This window comes from Pipistrellus kuhlii, unplaced genomic scaffold, assembly GCF_014108245.1.
Source record: "Pipistrellus kuhlii isolate mPipKuh1 unplaced genomic scaffold, mPipKuh1.p scaffold_m20_p_4, whole genome shotgun sequence".
NCBI lineage: Eukaryota > Metazoa > Chordata > Mammalia > Chiroptera > Vespertilionidae > Pipistrellus > Pipistrellus kuhlii.
The window spans coordinates 1,291,317-1,305,845 of NW_023425540.1; the positions used below are offsets into that span (position 1 = coordinate 1,291,317).

At 60.4% G+C, this 14,529-nt stretch overlaps 1 protein-coding gene across 4 annotated transcripts; it reads right to left on the reverse strand.

Moving 5' to 3' along the window:
• Nucleotides 1-5,002: 5,002 nt before the first annotated feature.
• Nucleotides 5,003-11,403, reverse strand: FST (follistatin). Of its 4 annotated transcripts, none has more exons than XM_036410407.2 (6): nucleotides 11,259-11,403; nucleotides 9,400-9,591; nucleotides 8,741-8,959; nucleotides 8,032-8,256; nucleotides 6,913-7,140; nucleotides 5,003-6,198 (listed from the first exon to the last, which is right to left on the reverse strand). In XM_036410407.2, exons 1-6 carry the CDS (start codon nucleotides 11,341-11,343, stop codon nucleotides 6,116-6,118), a joined length of 1,032 nt encoding a protein of 343 aa, XP_036266300.1. In that variant the 5' UTR covers nucleotides 11,344-11,403; the 3' UTR covers nucleotides 5,003-6,115. The 4 variants fall into 4 exon arrangements, with proteins under 4 accessions (XP_036266300.1, XP_036266298.1, XP_036266301.1 ...); XM_036410405.2 differs by having other exon boundaries at nucleotides 6,913-7,143; XM_036410408.2 differs by having other exon boundaries at nucleotides 5,003-6,504; nucleotides 6,913-7,143.
• Between the last annotated feature and the right edge of the window lie 3,126 nt (nucleotides 11,404-14,529).

A 14,529-nucleotide genomic window follows, 5' to 3' on the forward strand; every position in this document is an offset into this window, starting at 1 on the left:
GGGCACTCGACCTTGACGAAGAGCATTCATGAGGGGATTTTATTGACTGGGTCCTGCTTCCACTGACCCCATGAACACATTGCCCTCAGTCCATGCTGACGCTTCGGGGAGCTGACCCCACAAAGGACTGTGTGGAGGCTCCAAGTACCGCGGGCCTTTCTGTAACCCAGTCCCTCGGCTCCGTGTGGCCCTCGGGCCAGCAGCCCATGGCAATCTCAAGAAACCATAGCGACCGGCCTTCTCCCACGGACACTACTGTGTACGAGATGCATCCTGACCATGAAAACCATCCCCCTGGTTAACTTCTGGTGCCAAAAAGACAAGAGGTTTACCAAGATCTCTTCCTCACCAGCACTGGACCTTTGTTCCCCATTTCTCGTCGGCCCCAAGTTGTTGAGAAAAACGTATGCTGGCTCTTTAGCCAGAGACTCAAGTCCTCGGTGGATGGTTACAAGAGGCTCTGGGTGGGAATGAATCTGGCTCCCGGCAGTACCAGTTGGTTCCCCATATTCTTAAAATAGAAAAATGACAAATTACCGCTCTGCCAGGGCTGCATCTGGTGTAATCCAGAGAGTATGTTTGGAAGTGTCTGACGGACTCGCCACAGGAATCTTGATGGCACCGGCCAAGACATCTGAGGCCAAGGAGGGCCAAGCCCAGGACCATCCCGTCCTGGGGGGGATTCCAGTGATGAGGCGCTGGGCTTGGACGTGCCCAGGCAGGTCTATGGCCGCGGGCGGCTATTTCCATGCCGGCCTTGGCTGGGGAAGGCCGGCGGGCTGGTCCGAATGGAGAGGGCGTGGGGGCACGTGAGGACCCAGGTTCTGAAAAGTGCCTTTTGAAAAACACGTGCATTAATTAGATAATATATCTTGTTTTTAAATACCTGGCATTGGATTGGCTCAGTGGATAGAGCTTCGACCTGTGGACTGAAGGGTCCCAGGTTCGATTCCAGTCAAGGGCATGCACCTCGGTTGTAGCACATCCCCAGTGGGGGGTGTGCAGGAGGCAGCTGATGGATGTTTCTCTCTCATCGATGTTTCTAACTCTCTATCCCTCTCATTTCCTCTTTTTAAAAAAAGCAATAAAATATATCTTAAAAAAAAATACCTGGCACTCGTGTTATTCGCATGAGGATTCCTGGTAGTTGGAAATGGTCTATCGCTCTTTGGGAGTCTGTAGTCCTCCTGTGGAAAGAGAGGGACATGCTCCATGGCTGCCGGGGGGGGGGGGGTTGCTGCTTGGTGGCTTTGGGGATGTGGGAGGGCGAGTGAGTTTTCCCGGATCTTGGAGGGGAGTCAAGTGTCTAAACCTGCTGTTTGAACCGGCCCTTTCGCCGCAGCGCCCACATTCACTTCCAGAAACGTGTTACCGTTGACCTGATGCACCGCCTGGCGGCCATGCTTATCGTCCATCACACGCGTGTTCACGTCTGTGCCTCTGGCCCGGGGCCTCCTCACCGCACTGTCCGGGCAGAGGCTGGCTGATGAGCCCCAGTGTCTTTCTGTCTTTAATTCATAACCACGATTATAACCCCAGAAGCACCAACTTACCGCCCTTCTTAGGTGCCCGGCCCTGGCCGCAGAGCTTTGATACCGCCTGCATTTCCATCTCCCAACACCGTTAGGGGAGGCCTCCCTGATGACCGTGTGGGGACCGGGCGCGGGGAGGCGCGCCGTGGTCTGTCCACGCAGCAGACAGCGAGCAGGGGGAGCAGCACGAAGCTCACAACCACCCCCAGCGTGAGAGGATTACAGAAAAGAGGCCATTTCTCAGGCGGGTGTGGAGGTCTCCGGGCCCGTTTTGATTCTGCACGTCGCGTGGGGACGTCACCATGACCGTTCTCTGGAGCCTTTGGTCCTTCAAGACGATCTGTTAAGTGACAGCTACTGCCCTTGCCTTCCTGGGGAACGGGGAGCCATCTACTGTGCACCCCCATTTATGAGATTCACTTTTAAAAACGTTAAACTCTTGCCGAGACCGGTTTGGCTCAATGGATAGAGCGTCAGCTTGGGGACTGAAGGGTCCCGGGTTCGATTCCGGTCAAGGGCATGTACCTTGGTTGCGGGCATATCCCCGGTGGGGGGTGTGCAAGAGGCAGCTGATCGATGACTCTCTCTCATCGATGTTTCTAACTCTCTATCTCTCTCCCTTCCTCTCTGTACAAAATCAATAAAATATATTTAAAAAAAAAATAAAAACGTTAAACTCTTTATTTGGATGTGATTTCAAACTAACAGAAAAGTTGCAATAGTGTAGTATTAAAAATAGCCGTATGTACCCTGGCTGGTGTGGCTCAGTGGGCAGAGCGTCAGCCTGTGGACCAAAGGGTCTATGTTTGCTTCTGGTCAAGGGCACGTATCTCGGTTGCAGGCTTCTCCCTGGCTGGGCCCCGGTCGCGGTGTGTGCAGGAGGCTGCCGGAGGCAACCAATCTGTGCGTTCTCTCTCACATCGGTGTTTCTCTCTGTCCCCACCTCTCTCTTTCACTGTCCCTAAAAACCAGTGGGAAAATATCCTCGGGGGAGGACTAAACAAAAAACAAAACAAAATACCCACCCACCTTTTACTCAAGTTCACGTATTGTTGTGCTTCGCTCTACTTCTTGTCACCTTTGTCTGACTCCGGGTGAGCGCATGTGGGGGAAAGTATGCGCGGCCGCATTTTTTCTTCCTGAATCATTCCGGGGCACGCTGCATCCACGCTGGCCCTTTTCCCTCAACGCAGACCTCGGCGTGCGTCTGCTGAGTGCGGGGAGGTTCTCGCACAGGGCCACACCCCAGCAGCCACCCGCGGGACCTCTCCCGTGGGCGCGGCCCTGGGACCTGGGCACAGGCCGTTCTGGCCGTGTGGCATGCCGCCCCCGGCGCAGTGCCCACCCGAGGCCGGCCTGGGCACAGAGAAGGCTCTAATTGCGCCCACTTTTATTTCTGCCCCGCCCTAGGAAAGGTGGCATATAACCCCACCTGACATATAACCCCACCTGACATGTCACCAGCTGAGGGGGACATCTGATGAAGCTCAAACTTCTGGTGTTTGTCATCATGGCTTGATGTTTTGCAGCTCCTGATCATTAAGATGTACACTTTCCTTTGAAAACTAGTTACTGGAGTGGCTTCTATTAATTACGTTATGTGCCTAAGTGAATTACTTTTTTGGGCCTCAGCTGAAATTTTAACAATAGCTTAATGACATTAATGTAATTTGAGTTTTAAAAGAGACTTCTATTTCTTGATACTCACTAGCCTAATGCGGGATTACTGGAAAAATAGGAAACTCTGAGAAAGAAAATTAGATTTTTATTTTTTTTTTGCTTGAGAGGCATGATCGATGCTGACACGTATGAAAGAAAATTCTTAAATAATCTGAGTGCTGATTGTATCACTCTCCCTGCCAGGACACACAGGGCTGCCTGCTGAACGGCCAGCTTTCCCTGCTTCCTGGTCCGTGGCAGTGCTGAGCTTCTGGTAGTCGGAGGCTCACGCAGGGAGGGCCGTGAACGTGGCTGCCAGCTGTCTTCCCGTTCCCGTCCCCGTTCCTGTCTCCAGGAGCCTGTCCCAGCAGCACGGAGCTCCCAAGCACCGTCCTGACCGTCTTCAGGTTCCCGGCAGCCTGTCCCTCTCCTGGCCGCCTCCTCCTCCCCGGGACCCCGCTGAAGGCGGACCAAACCCTCCCGGCTCCGAACCATTGTCCCATCCCCGCCTCCCGAGGCCTCCGGTCGCCACAGTTCTCACTCGGTGACCACAGCTGAGAGCCAACCGTCTCTACCACCATCACCATCGTCGATTTCTTTATTCATTTTAGGACAGAAGAAATGTTTCTTTTTTGGAATCAGACCCAGTCGTTTGTAATAGTGATTGCTGAGCCACGTTGGCAACCCTGACCTTTGCTTTCCCTCCCAGGCCCATCTCCCATCTTGCATTTTTGGTTTTGTTAATGTCCTTAGTCAAGGAACCAACATCTGCCTGGCCAGCACGGCTCAGTGGTTGAGCGTTCACCTATGACCCAGGAGGTCACGGTTTGATTCCTGGTCAGGGGACAGGCCTGGGTTGCGGGCTCAATCCCCAGGGAGGGGCATGCAGGAGGCAGCTGATCCATGACTCTCTCTCTCATCATTGATGTTTCTATCTCTCTCTCCCTCTCTGAAGTCAATAAAAATGTTTTGTTTTTTTTTAAAGGAATTAACACCCAATGAATTGGAAAGGCATGTTGGTGACCTTGTTACCATGTAGCATCATGTATTACAGAGACCGAAGGCCCCCAAGGCCAGCCTGCCGTTCTCAGCATGACTGCTAAGGTTAATGGCGACACACCACGTCCTCTCTCGGGCATTCCCTCCCCGTGAAACTGGGACTTCACCCAGCATCGTGGAAGCCCGGCCCCTCGCCGAGCCCGTCACCCACCACTGCCAGGCCATGTCTGCCGTGCGTGAGGCCTATCTGCCCCTCCCCTTGAGCAGCTGTGCCGAGATCTCAGCCACGTTAGGACCGTGGTCGGCAAACTGCGGCTCGTGAACCACCTGTGGCTCTTTGGCCCCTTGAGTGTGGCTTTTCCACAAAATACCATGGCCTGGGCGAGTCTATGTTGAAGAAGTGGCGTTAGAAGAAGCTTTGATTTTAAAAAATGTGGCTCTCCAAAGAAATGTCAATTGTTGTGCTGTTGCTGTTTGGCTCTGTGGACTGAGGAGTTTGCCAACCACGGGCTCAGGAGACGCAGGTGGTCTGGCTCAGGGAGCCGCAGCGGGAGCAGCGGGAGGGCGCTCCCAGGAGGAAGCTGAGGCTGGGGTGCTTCGGAGGGACTGCCCGTCTGCTCTCACAGGGCTGCTGGCCCTCTGCTCCCTTCTCAGTTCACACCCATTGGGGGGGTATTGGTCATTCACTGGGTTTTGGAGGGCTCTTGCCCGGCCGCTGACTCCCGGCACTCTCTGTCCAGCAACTGCGTTCCACACCTCTGCGCCCCAAGCCCAGACGACCTCCCTGACACCATCCGCGACGGAGACCATTGGGCTTTTTAAAGTTTTTTTATTTTTTCACTCATCGTTTATTTACAAATACACATTATAACTTTTATGTACATTGCACATTTACATGGTAGAAAAAGTACAAAACTATATATTTAAATGAGTTTTTATTTAACTTGCCATGTTTGAGAGTATAAAATTGCATCAGGAAAAAAAGTATTATGAAAAGCAAGAAACTTGAACTGAGAAAGCTCTGATAGGACTTGTGGTGACACACCGGTGGGAAAAGGAACGAATTTTAAAGGTACAGGAGCCCAGCTTCCAGGAAACACCGAGCGAAAGGCAAGTGGGTGGGGAGCACCCCCCTCCGTCCACCCCCCGCCCCCCGGACACCCATCACTCCGCCTCTTTGGGTCTGGAACACCTTAAGAGCTCTGATGACCAGAGGCCTGAGGCCGCCGCCACCTCGGCCTCACCACGTCTCCATCACAACCAGAGGACGGGGGTCGGCGTTTCCTCCGAGCTGCGCCCCTGGGCCTCCTGTCTGAGCCACTGACAAGGCCTTTTGGTCAGCCAGGGTCCCATGTAAACAAAACCTGAGGGGGCGTGTGCGCACAGAGCAGGCAGCAGAGAACCCAATAAATAAACAGGACAAACCGACGTGCAGGTTCGTGCGAGGGGCGCGGAGCCCGAGGCCGGACGGGGCCGTGGGGGGCTGGGGGGGGGTGGTGCGTGGCCGGGGAGGAATGGTTCGATGGTTTACAAGGCAAACAAAGCCGTCACTTCACAAGCAAGAGACCTCACAATAAATAACTGCTCTTCCTCTCACGAATAAATTTCTTCAAAAAAAAAACAACAAAAAAAAAACAAGGCGTACAGTCAACCAGACACTTTATGTATAAATTATAAAACATGACACAGTATAAATAAATGTCTACACGTCTCGGCGACGGGCCTCAGCCAGGAGACCTTGCAGGGCGGCCTCTCTGGTCGGAGGAGTAACAGGTGGCCGGGGAGAGAGCCGGAGGACCGGGGTCCTCCAGGCGTACTGTCCCCCAATAAATAAGCATACACTTATGTACAGTATGGACACTATGTATCTCCCCCCTTCCTTCCTCTCCTTTCTGTGTCCCGCCCGGCCTGCGCGGCGGGCGGCTTTACCACTCTAGAATGGAGGAAATGGGGAAGCTGTAGTCCTGGTCTTCGTCCTCCTCCTCCTCCTCGGTGTCTTCGGAAATGGCTAGATGGGGGAACACAGGGAGCTGCTGTTTAACGCGGACCACACCGGCCAGAGCCGCTCAGGGTGCGTGGCCCTCTGCAGCCACGTGACCGCGGTGCACTTTTACGTGACTTGCAGGGAGATGCTCTTTATGTTTTTATTTTTATTTTTTGGCATCTGCTGTTCTGCAATACGTTTTTTAAAAATGCTAAAAAAAAAAAAAAAAAAAAAAAAAGAAAGAAACACCGAGAACACCACCATAATCTATGAAGTCAACAACGGCAGAAAGTTCTGAAGAATCAATGGCTCAGGCTTAACGGGCAGATCCTGAAATCAGACAAAAAGCGTTCTTGTGTTCTAGGCACCAGCGCGGGTCCTCACGTCAGGGTTAGTGCAGGCGGCTGCGCGGTGCAGCCGCACGCGGGACAGCAGAAAGCTGCCTCCGAGACCGAGAACGACAGCTTCGGAAGCCGTTAGTGCGGGTCCCGGGTTAATGCAGCCAGCAGCCAAGCACAGGACCACCGCCGAGGCGTTAGGGGGCTCTGAGCACCACGGCTTTCGGAGGCCGCCCCGCCGGGCGGTCACGGACACAGCCCGGGGAGCATTCCTGCGGGCCACGGAATCGCCGGCAGAACCGAGCGGCTACCTAAGGTCAAGGTCAAGGGCCCCCATCTCTGCTCCCTCGGGGCGAGGCTGGGGGGTCCTTAGGTTGGAGCAGGCTGAGCACGCACTTACAGTTGCAGGATCCGGAGTGCTTCACCTCCAGCAGCACGCCGGCCGAGCAGGCGGCCTCCCGCATGGCGCACTCGCTGGCGTAGGTGGCGTTGTCGCTGGCGCAGACGGGCTCCTCGGACTTGCTCTCCGGGCACAGCTCGTCGCACAGGGAGCACCGGCCCCGGCCGGCCTTGAAGTCCCACAGGCACTTCTTCCCGCCGCTGCACGGGATGTCCTCACAGGACTTTGCTTCTGGGATACAATGGACCTGTGATGAGTACGCGGCCCCTCTGCCCCCCTCTGCGCCCTTCCTCTGCTCCCCTAACAAGACCTCTTTCCGTTTTGTTTTGTGAAACCTCGCCTGAGGACGTGTTTCCGTTGATTTTTGGGGAGAGTGGAGGAGAGGGAAGACGGAGGGAAACATGGATGTGAGAGGGGCAGATGGATGGCTGGTCTCCGGCAGGAGCCTCGACCAGGGCTTCGGGCCAGGGAGGAGCGAGCCACCCGGGACCCTTCCATCCACAGGGCCACGCTCTATCCACTGAGCCAAACTGGCTAAGGCTAAACATATAACTTACATGTCATTGCTCGCTAATGGGGGTCATGAAGCTATAGGATGCAAAAATGCTTGGTAATAAAGCTGAAATACACACAGTCCCCCCCGTTTCCTACATATTACATATGTGCATGAAAATAGCATGTTTGGGACAGGATTCCGGGGTCCTGGAGCTACACGTGCGTTTGATGCTTCCCCACAGCGAGATCTTTAAAAAAAGAACGCGTTTCACCAGTGATCAGCACCCAGTGACAGCTTTGAGGCGCTGGGAAGTAATTACTTCTTGCTTCCAGCAAGTCTGTCACTTAGGACGAATGTGCCACACCGAGGGAGCTCTGCGTTTTCTAAGACAGAAAACCGCTTCCTGGTTCTCGCAGGCGTTTCACAACAGATGCCAGCGCCTCGGGAAGGCACGGCTCCCCCGGGGACCGCTGGGCCTCGGAGAGGGAGGATCGCTCTCTCTGGCCAGACCCTGCCACTGGGAAGCACTGGCCTTCCTGATTGGTCAACCCCACGGTTCTAACGCCAGCACCGGCCTCCTCCTCCCCCTTCCCTCTCTCTGTGTCTCAATCCGGAATACCTACTGATACACTTTCCCTCGTAGGCCAAGCCGATGGACCTGCCCAGCAGGCAGGTGGCCTTCCGCAGGTGGCAGGCGCTGGAGTAGGTCACCCCGTCGTTGCCGCACAGGTACTGCTCGGAGGAGGCGGGCTCTGGGCAGACCCGGTTGCAGGTCACGCAGTAGGCGTTGTTGGTCTGGTCCACCACGCACGTGGAGCTCCCCGGGCAGAACACGTCCCGGCAGGTCTCTGCGACAACGAGGGAGACGGTTAGCAGGCTGCTTCGGTCCTGGGGAGGGAGGGTCCCCATCGGCCGGGACACAGATCCCCATCGGGAAGAGCCCTGTGGTTCTCAGGCGGAAACCTACCACTCCGGGTTGGTCCCTTCTGAGGTATTTTTCTTTTAAAATATCTTTTCATTGATTTCAGAGAGGAAGGGAGATGGGTATAAAGAGACAGAAACTTCAATGATGAGAGAGAACCATTCACCGGCTGCCTCCTGCTCGCCCCACACAGGGATCAAGCCTGCAGCCTGGGCATGTGCCCTGAGCCGGAATGGAGCCGTGACCTGGTGGGTCACAGGTCAATGCTCAGCCACTGAGCCATGCAGGGGCCGTCCTGAGCTCTGCAGGGGTCTCTGGGAGCTGGGAAGCGTTCCTTTACTTGGGGTCCGAATAGCATGGCCAAGCCCCTCCTGCCCGCCGCCCCTCCCGGCCCCTGGCGGGCCACTCACTTCTGCACTTGCCCTGGTACTGGACCTCCAGCTCGGGCTGCTCCCTGCACCGCGCCTTGAGCAGCGCGCACTCGCTGCGGTAGGTTTTGCCGTCCAGGCCGCACACCGGGCCTCTCCAGGTGACGTTGGAGCAGTCCGGGGCGCAGACGCAGCGCGGTTTGTTCTTCTTGTTCATCCGGCACTTCTTCCCGGGCCCGCAGTCCACGTTCTCGCAGGTTTCTGCTGGTTGGAAGAGGCGGGGCTCAGCGGGCCAGGCCCGGGGCAGGCAGGGGCTCAGCGGGCCAGGCCGGGGGAGGCGAGGAGGTCCGGCAGCTGGACTCTGCGGGCAGGCCTTGCGCAATGGCGCGCGGCGCCCCAGAGGCCCGCTCCCCGCAGGCGCTGGGGCGGGGGCGGGGCAGGGCCGGGCAGTGGGCCTCGCCCCAGACCCAGATCTCTCCCAGAGCCTGGAGCCCCGGTGGCTGGCGGCCACCGCCACACTTGGCGAGGCGGCCCAGAGCCTCCAGCGACCTTGTTTTGCGTAAAAGTGTGTAACAGGCAAGACTCCGCCCTGCGCGCCGGGCCGGACGGGGGACAGGAAGGGGCCCGGAGGGGCGGGCAGGGGGCCCAGCACAGGCCTGCGGCGGGGAGCCAGGGGCGGGGGGAAGAAGGGAGGGGCCCACCTTTGCAGGGGATGCAGTTGGGGGCGCCCCCGTTGAAGATCATCCACTTGAAGAGCGTGTTGTCGTTGACGTCCTCCTCGGTCCACGAGGTGCTGAGGCGGCCAGAGCCGCAGCACTCCTCCTTGCTCAGCTCCGTCTTGTACAGCACCTGGCAGCGCCCGTTGCGCGCCTGGCGCAGCCAGCAGTTCCCGGCTGCGGAGAGGGGAGAGGGAGAGGGGAGAGGCGGTGGGCGCGGCGCCCGGGAGGGGCGGCGGGCGGAGCAGCCCGGAGGGGCGCGCAGGGCGCGGGGTGGAGGGCCCGGAACCCGGGACCCGCAGGAAACACTTGGAAGGCGGTGGAGGGTCGGGAAGCCCAGCCTGGAGAGGTGGGCGGTGGGCGAGAGCCCGGAGCCGGACCCCCCAACCCCGCGCCGGACCCGCGTGCGTTTCCAGGGACCCAGACGCCACACGTGCAGCCGCGCTGCGGGGACCAGACTGCGGGCTCTCCCTGGTCCCGTCTCCTAACCCGCAGCGACGGGAGAACTGGACAAAAACGGGACATGATGGAGGGGAGCCCGGCGGCGGCGGAGCGGGGTCTGGTGGCTCGGTGAGGCCGCGGGGCCGGGGCCGGGGCGGCCCAGCCAGGGGCGGGCGCCGGGAAAATGAAAGCAAACGGCGGCTGGTGCTGCGGGCCGGGGCGCAGCCCGCCGACGGGCCGTGTTGCAATCCGCTGGCCCGGGGGACGCCGAGGCCGCCGCTCTTTCGAAACCCGCCCGGGCTGCTCTCCGCGGCGCCCCCGGCCCGGCCCCGCGCCCGCCCGGCAGCGCCTCCCCGAAGGCGGCGCGGAGCCCGGGGCGCGCGGCGGGGGCGCGTGGACGGGGAGCCGGGCCCCGCGCGCCTCGGGCTCCGGCAAAGTGCGGGGCCGGGAGGGGTCCCCAGCCGGGCCCGGGGAGCGCGCCTGGCTTGTCCCCACAGAATACAGAAATCCCTGCAGGTCCCCCGCCCCCGTTAGCGTTTGGACCGGGGTCCGGACTTCTCCCCATCACCCTTCACAGTCACTGGGCCGTGAGCGGCTGTTAGGATTTCTTTAAAAGTCTGCCCCAAGTCTAACCGAAAGAAACAAATCTAATTAAACTCACACACACACACACACACACACACACACACACACACTGGAGAGGTTTGTCCATCCATCTGAGTCCACGGGGCGGTGGGCTCCTCCCGGTCCTCCTCTGGCGAGTCCCGGAGGAGGAGGGAGTCCGCGGGGAAGGCGAGCCGCGCTCCGCACCCCAGGCCCGGCTGCCGGCGTCCCGGGGTTCGGGGAAGGGACGGGGTGGAAGAAGCCTTCGCCTGGCAGGACGGTGGCTTCCCTCCACCCGCCCAGCACCCTCACTTCCAAGTTTGGGCAAAGTTTCTGAAACCACGTCCCCGGCCCCGGAGACATTTCAGAATCTCCCCTCTGCACCCCGAACCCAGGCCTTTCCACAAAGCGCCCCACGATGTGGGCAGATGCTCGGCTGCACGAGGTGGGGGCGCCGGGCTCTGCGGGCCCCGGACGCTGCCCTCCTGCGAGCCGAGCCCCGAGATACCGTCTCCCCTCGCTGCCCGGGGCGCAGGCATCTAACCCTAACCCTAACTCTACCCCCCGGGGGGCTCCGTGCTCCAGTCCTCTTCGGGGGTCCCCGCGCTCGCTCCCCGCCAGCGGCCCAGCTCCCTGCCCACGGCCCCCCGCGTCCCCCGCCCGGCGGCCCAGCTCCCTGGCTCGGGACCCCCGCGCTCTCCATCCCCGAGGCGCTACGTGGGTCCGTGGACACGAGAGCAACGTCGCTCCGGGCAGACCCCGCGGGACCGCGGAGAAGGGCGAGCCCCGGCCCCGCTTACCCTGGGCGCCGCGGTCCTGCAGGGGCTGGCAGAGCAGCAGCAGCAGCAGGCAGAGCCCGCCGGGCGGGTGCCGGGAGCGGCCCATGGCGGGCGGGAGCGGCCGGGCGCACAGGCGGCGGCGGAGGCGCAGATCCAGGCGCGGCCCGCGCTCCTCGCCGCCGGCCGCCGCGCTCGTGGACGCCGGGCGGGCGCGGCGCTTAAATGGCCGGGTCCGCGGGGCGGGGGCGGGCTGGGGGCCGGGGGGCGGCCGGGGGCGGGAGCTGCGGGAAGTTCAGCGCGAATCAGGTGGCATCGCCCACCGTCTGCAGCCCGAGCATCGGCCGCGGCGCCGGTCCTGGCGGCGGAGGGGGCCCCGGGCTCTTATTGCGCCGGAGCGCCAGGGAGGGGGCGGCGCCGGGGCGGGGAGCGGGAGCACTCCCACTTCCAGCCGCTCGGGGAGTGAGTGTGAGCCTGTGTGCGTGTGCGTGTGCGTGTGTGTGTGTGTGTCTGTGTGTGTGTGTCTGTGAGTGTCTGTGTGTGTGTCTGTGAGTGTCTGTGTGTGTGTGTCTCTCTCTGTGTGTGTGTCTGTGTGTGTGTCTCTGTGTGTGTGTGTCTGTGTGTGTGTGTCTGTGTGTGTGTCTGTGTGTGTCTCTCTCTCTGTGTGTGAGTTTCTGTGTGTGTCTGTGTGTGTGAGTGTGTGTGAGGTGGTGTCTGCGCGCGGCGGGGCGCGGGGGGGACCGGAGTTGTGTGCGCTCCGCGCCGGGGAGACTTTGCAGACGCCCTGGAGCCCGCGCTCGGGTCAGGCCCGGCGGCCAAGGCGAGGGTTTGTGTCTGGTCCGTGCGCGCCCCGCGCCGCGGCCACCCCAGCCCGGCCCGGCGGCCAGGAACCCCGGCGCGGCCCCCGCACCCAGGCCCCGGGTCTCCCCAGTCGGGAAAGAACAGCACGTGTGACACCTCGGCGGCCCCCGGCCCCGCCGCCCGCTCCCTGTCCCCCCTCCCTCCGCCGCCCGCAGCCCCGCAGCCCGGCCCGACGTAGGCGGTCCGCCCCTCCCCCGCCGCTCCCGGTGCTGCCCGAGTCCGCCTCCTCTCCCTCTCCTCCCTCCCTCTCTCTCCCTCCTTCTCTCCCTCTCTCCCTGTCTTTCTCCCTCTCTCCCTCCCTCTCTCCCTCCCTTTCTCCCTCCTCCCTCTCTCCCTTCTCCCTCTCTCCCTCTCCCTCCCTCTCTCTCCCTCTCTCCCCCCTCTCTCTCCCTCCCTCTCTCCCTCTCTCTCCCTCTCCCTCTCTCCCTCTCTCTCTCCCTCTCTTTCTCTCCCTCCCTCTCTCTCCCTCTCTCCCTCCCTCTCTTTCCCTCCTTCTCTCCCTCTCTCCCTCCCTCTCTCCCCGTCTTTCTCCCTCTCTCCCTCCCTCTCTCCCTCTCTCTCCCTCTCCTCTGTCTTCCTCTCTCCCTCTTTCTCCCTCTCTCTCCCTCTCTCTCTCCCTCCTTCTCTCCCCCCCCCCCCCCCATCTCTCCGGGTTCGCAGAATAAAAGGTTGCAACATGGACAGGAACTCGTGCGGCCTCGGTGCCCGGGGACCGCGCCGGGCACTCCGGCTGCACGTTGGCGGCCTCTCCGGTGTAACATCGCGGGCTCCGCTGAATGAGACCCGGGCGGCGGCGATGTTTCCTTTCACACAAAACGTTACATTGTTCACCCCGAAAGCAGCCCGTGAACAACGTCCGTTCCCTGCGCCCCGGCGCCCGGGACCCCAGACAGCGGAGTGTGCGGACCGCACTCCGGGCGCGCGCAGGTCCCAGGATGTTCCCCTGCGGGTGTCCAATCCGCCCCACGCCCCCCCCTCCCCCCACACCCTCCCCCTCCCCCCTCCTCCCTCCCCACCCGCCAGGCCGCCCCGCCGCCCCCGCCCCCGCCCCCGCCGCGTCCACAACTGCAAATAACTCAGCGATAACAGATTTCTTTCCGCCAGCTGCAGGAGATAGCGCTAATCTTTTAATAAAAGATGCCATTACAATGGGATCTGTCTGCCGGACCATAATAGATCCGGGCACCGCCGCGCTAATATTAGCGGACAGTTGTGTGGGGGCCGCTCAGACGGCGGCCGGGGCGCGGCGGGAGCACCGAGCGGCCGCCGCACCTGCACCGCGCGCTCCGCCCGCCCGGCGAGGCCGCGGGGACCGGACCCGCCGCACCATCGCGGTCCGGGACCCGCGGGGCAGGGCGCGGGTTCCGACAGCCCTGGGACTGCACGTCCTTCTTCCCCTTCCCAGACCGACTCCTTCAGGCTTCCCCTCTCCTCTCTCTCCCGTCCCCCCCCCCCCCTCCCGCCTCCGCGGCTCCCCCGCCGCCCCCTCCCGCCTCTGCTCGGCCCCCTCCCCCGCTGCCCCGCCTCCTGGCTCTCCCTCCGCCGCGGCTGGAGCAGAGCTGCCGAGCGCCCTCTAACGGCAGACCACCTAACGGTCCATGTCCTCCCGCGGAGCCGCCACTCCAGGGCCGAGCTCCACGTGGAGTGTCCTTCTTCTGCACTCGGGGACCTGGACAGAGTGCCCCGATAGTAAACGAGATAGAAATACGCTGGGGGGACGTTTGTTCCTCCCCTTCAAGTCCCCCACTCCCAGGGGAAGCGTAGTTGAAGAAAAGGGGAAGGCTAAGCATTATTGTCACTTGACTTTTCCCCCCTCATACAAATGAGTCTGTTAACAGCAGCCAGAGGCACAGATTCTGCTTTAGCTAGGTTTGTCACACCGACGGGAAAGAAGGGAAAATGTCTGAAGACGGAAAAGGTCTCAGATGGAAGGTGTATAGCGGTGCCGATGGCTATTAAAAACTTCCAAGGCCCAAGCCTAATGATAGGGTCCTAGATCTGCCCCCTGTGTTTGTTTCCCTATATGTGTTATTGATCTAGAGAGGAAGGGAGAAATATCACGATGAGAGAGAGTCACAGAAGGGCTGCCTGCCTCCTGCACGCTCCCCACTGGGGCTGGAGCCCACAGCTGGGGCTTGTGCCCCGAACCACAGAACCCAGCTGTGACTCCTGGGTCACAGGCCCGCACTCAGCTGCTGAGCCACTCGGACTGGGCTCTGTTCGCCCCGTTTGAATGAACGTATTGGTTCTGAATCTGCCGTAGACTCTGGAAACTGGAAAATCGAATTCTAATCAGGTTTTTGGCCCTCCTACCATTCGAAGCGTTAGAATTTTACTCATGCTGCGTCATATATGAAGTCACTGTGCCTGGAGGAATGCAGGGCCACATTGTATTCCACAGTTTTATTCTCGGCGCTTTTGGGAAGATAGTTTT

What these genes read in the sequence shown, in the direction of transcription:
- FST (XM_036410405.2), bottom strand. Translation starts at nt 11,343, where the DNA reads ATGGGCCGCTCCCGGCACCCGCCCGGCGGGCTCTGCCTGCTGCTGCTG. An exon ending in GTACCAGGGCAAGTGCAGAA is followed by an intron (nt 8,257 to 8,740) that starts GTGAGTGGCCCG and finishes TCGTTGTCGCAG; the next exon opens with AGACCTGCCGGGACGTGTTC. An exon ending in CTACGAGGGAAAGTGTATCA is followed by an intron (nt 7,144 to 8,031) that starts GTAGGTATTCCG and finishes ATTGTATCCCAG; the next exon opens with AAGCAAAGTCCTGTGAGGAC.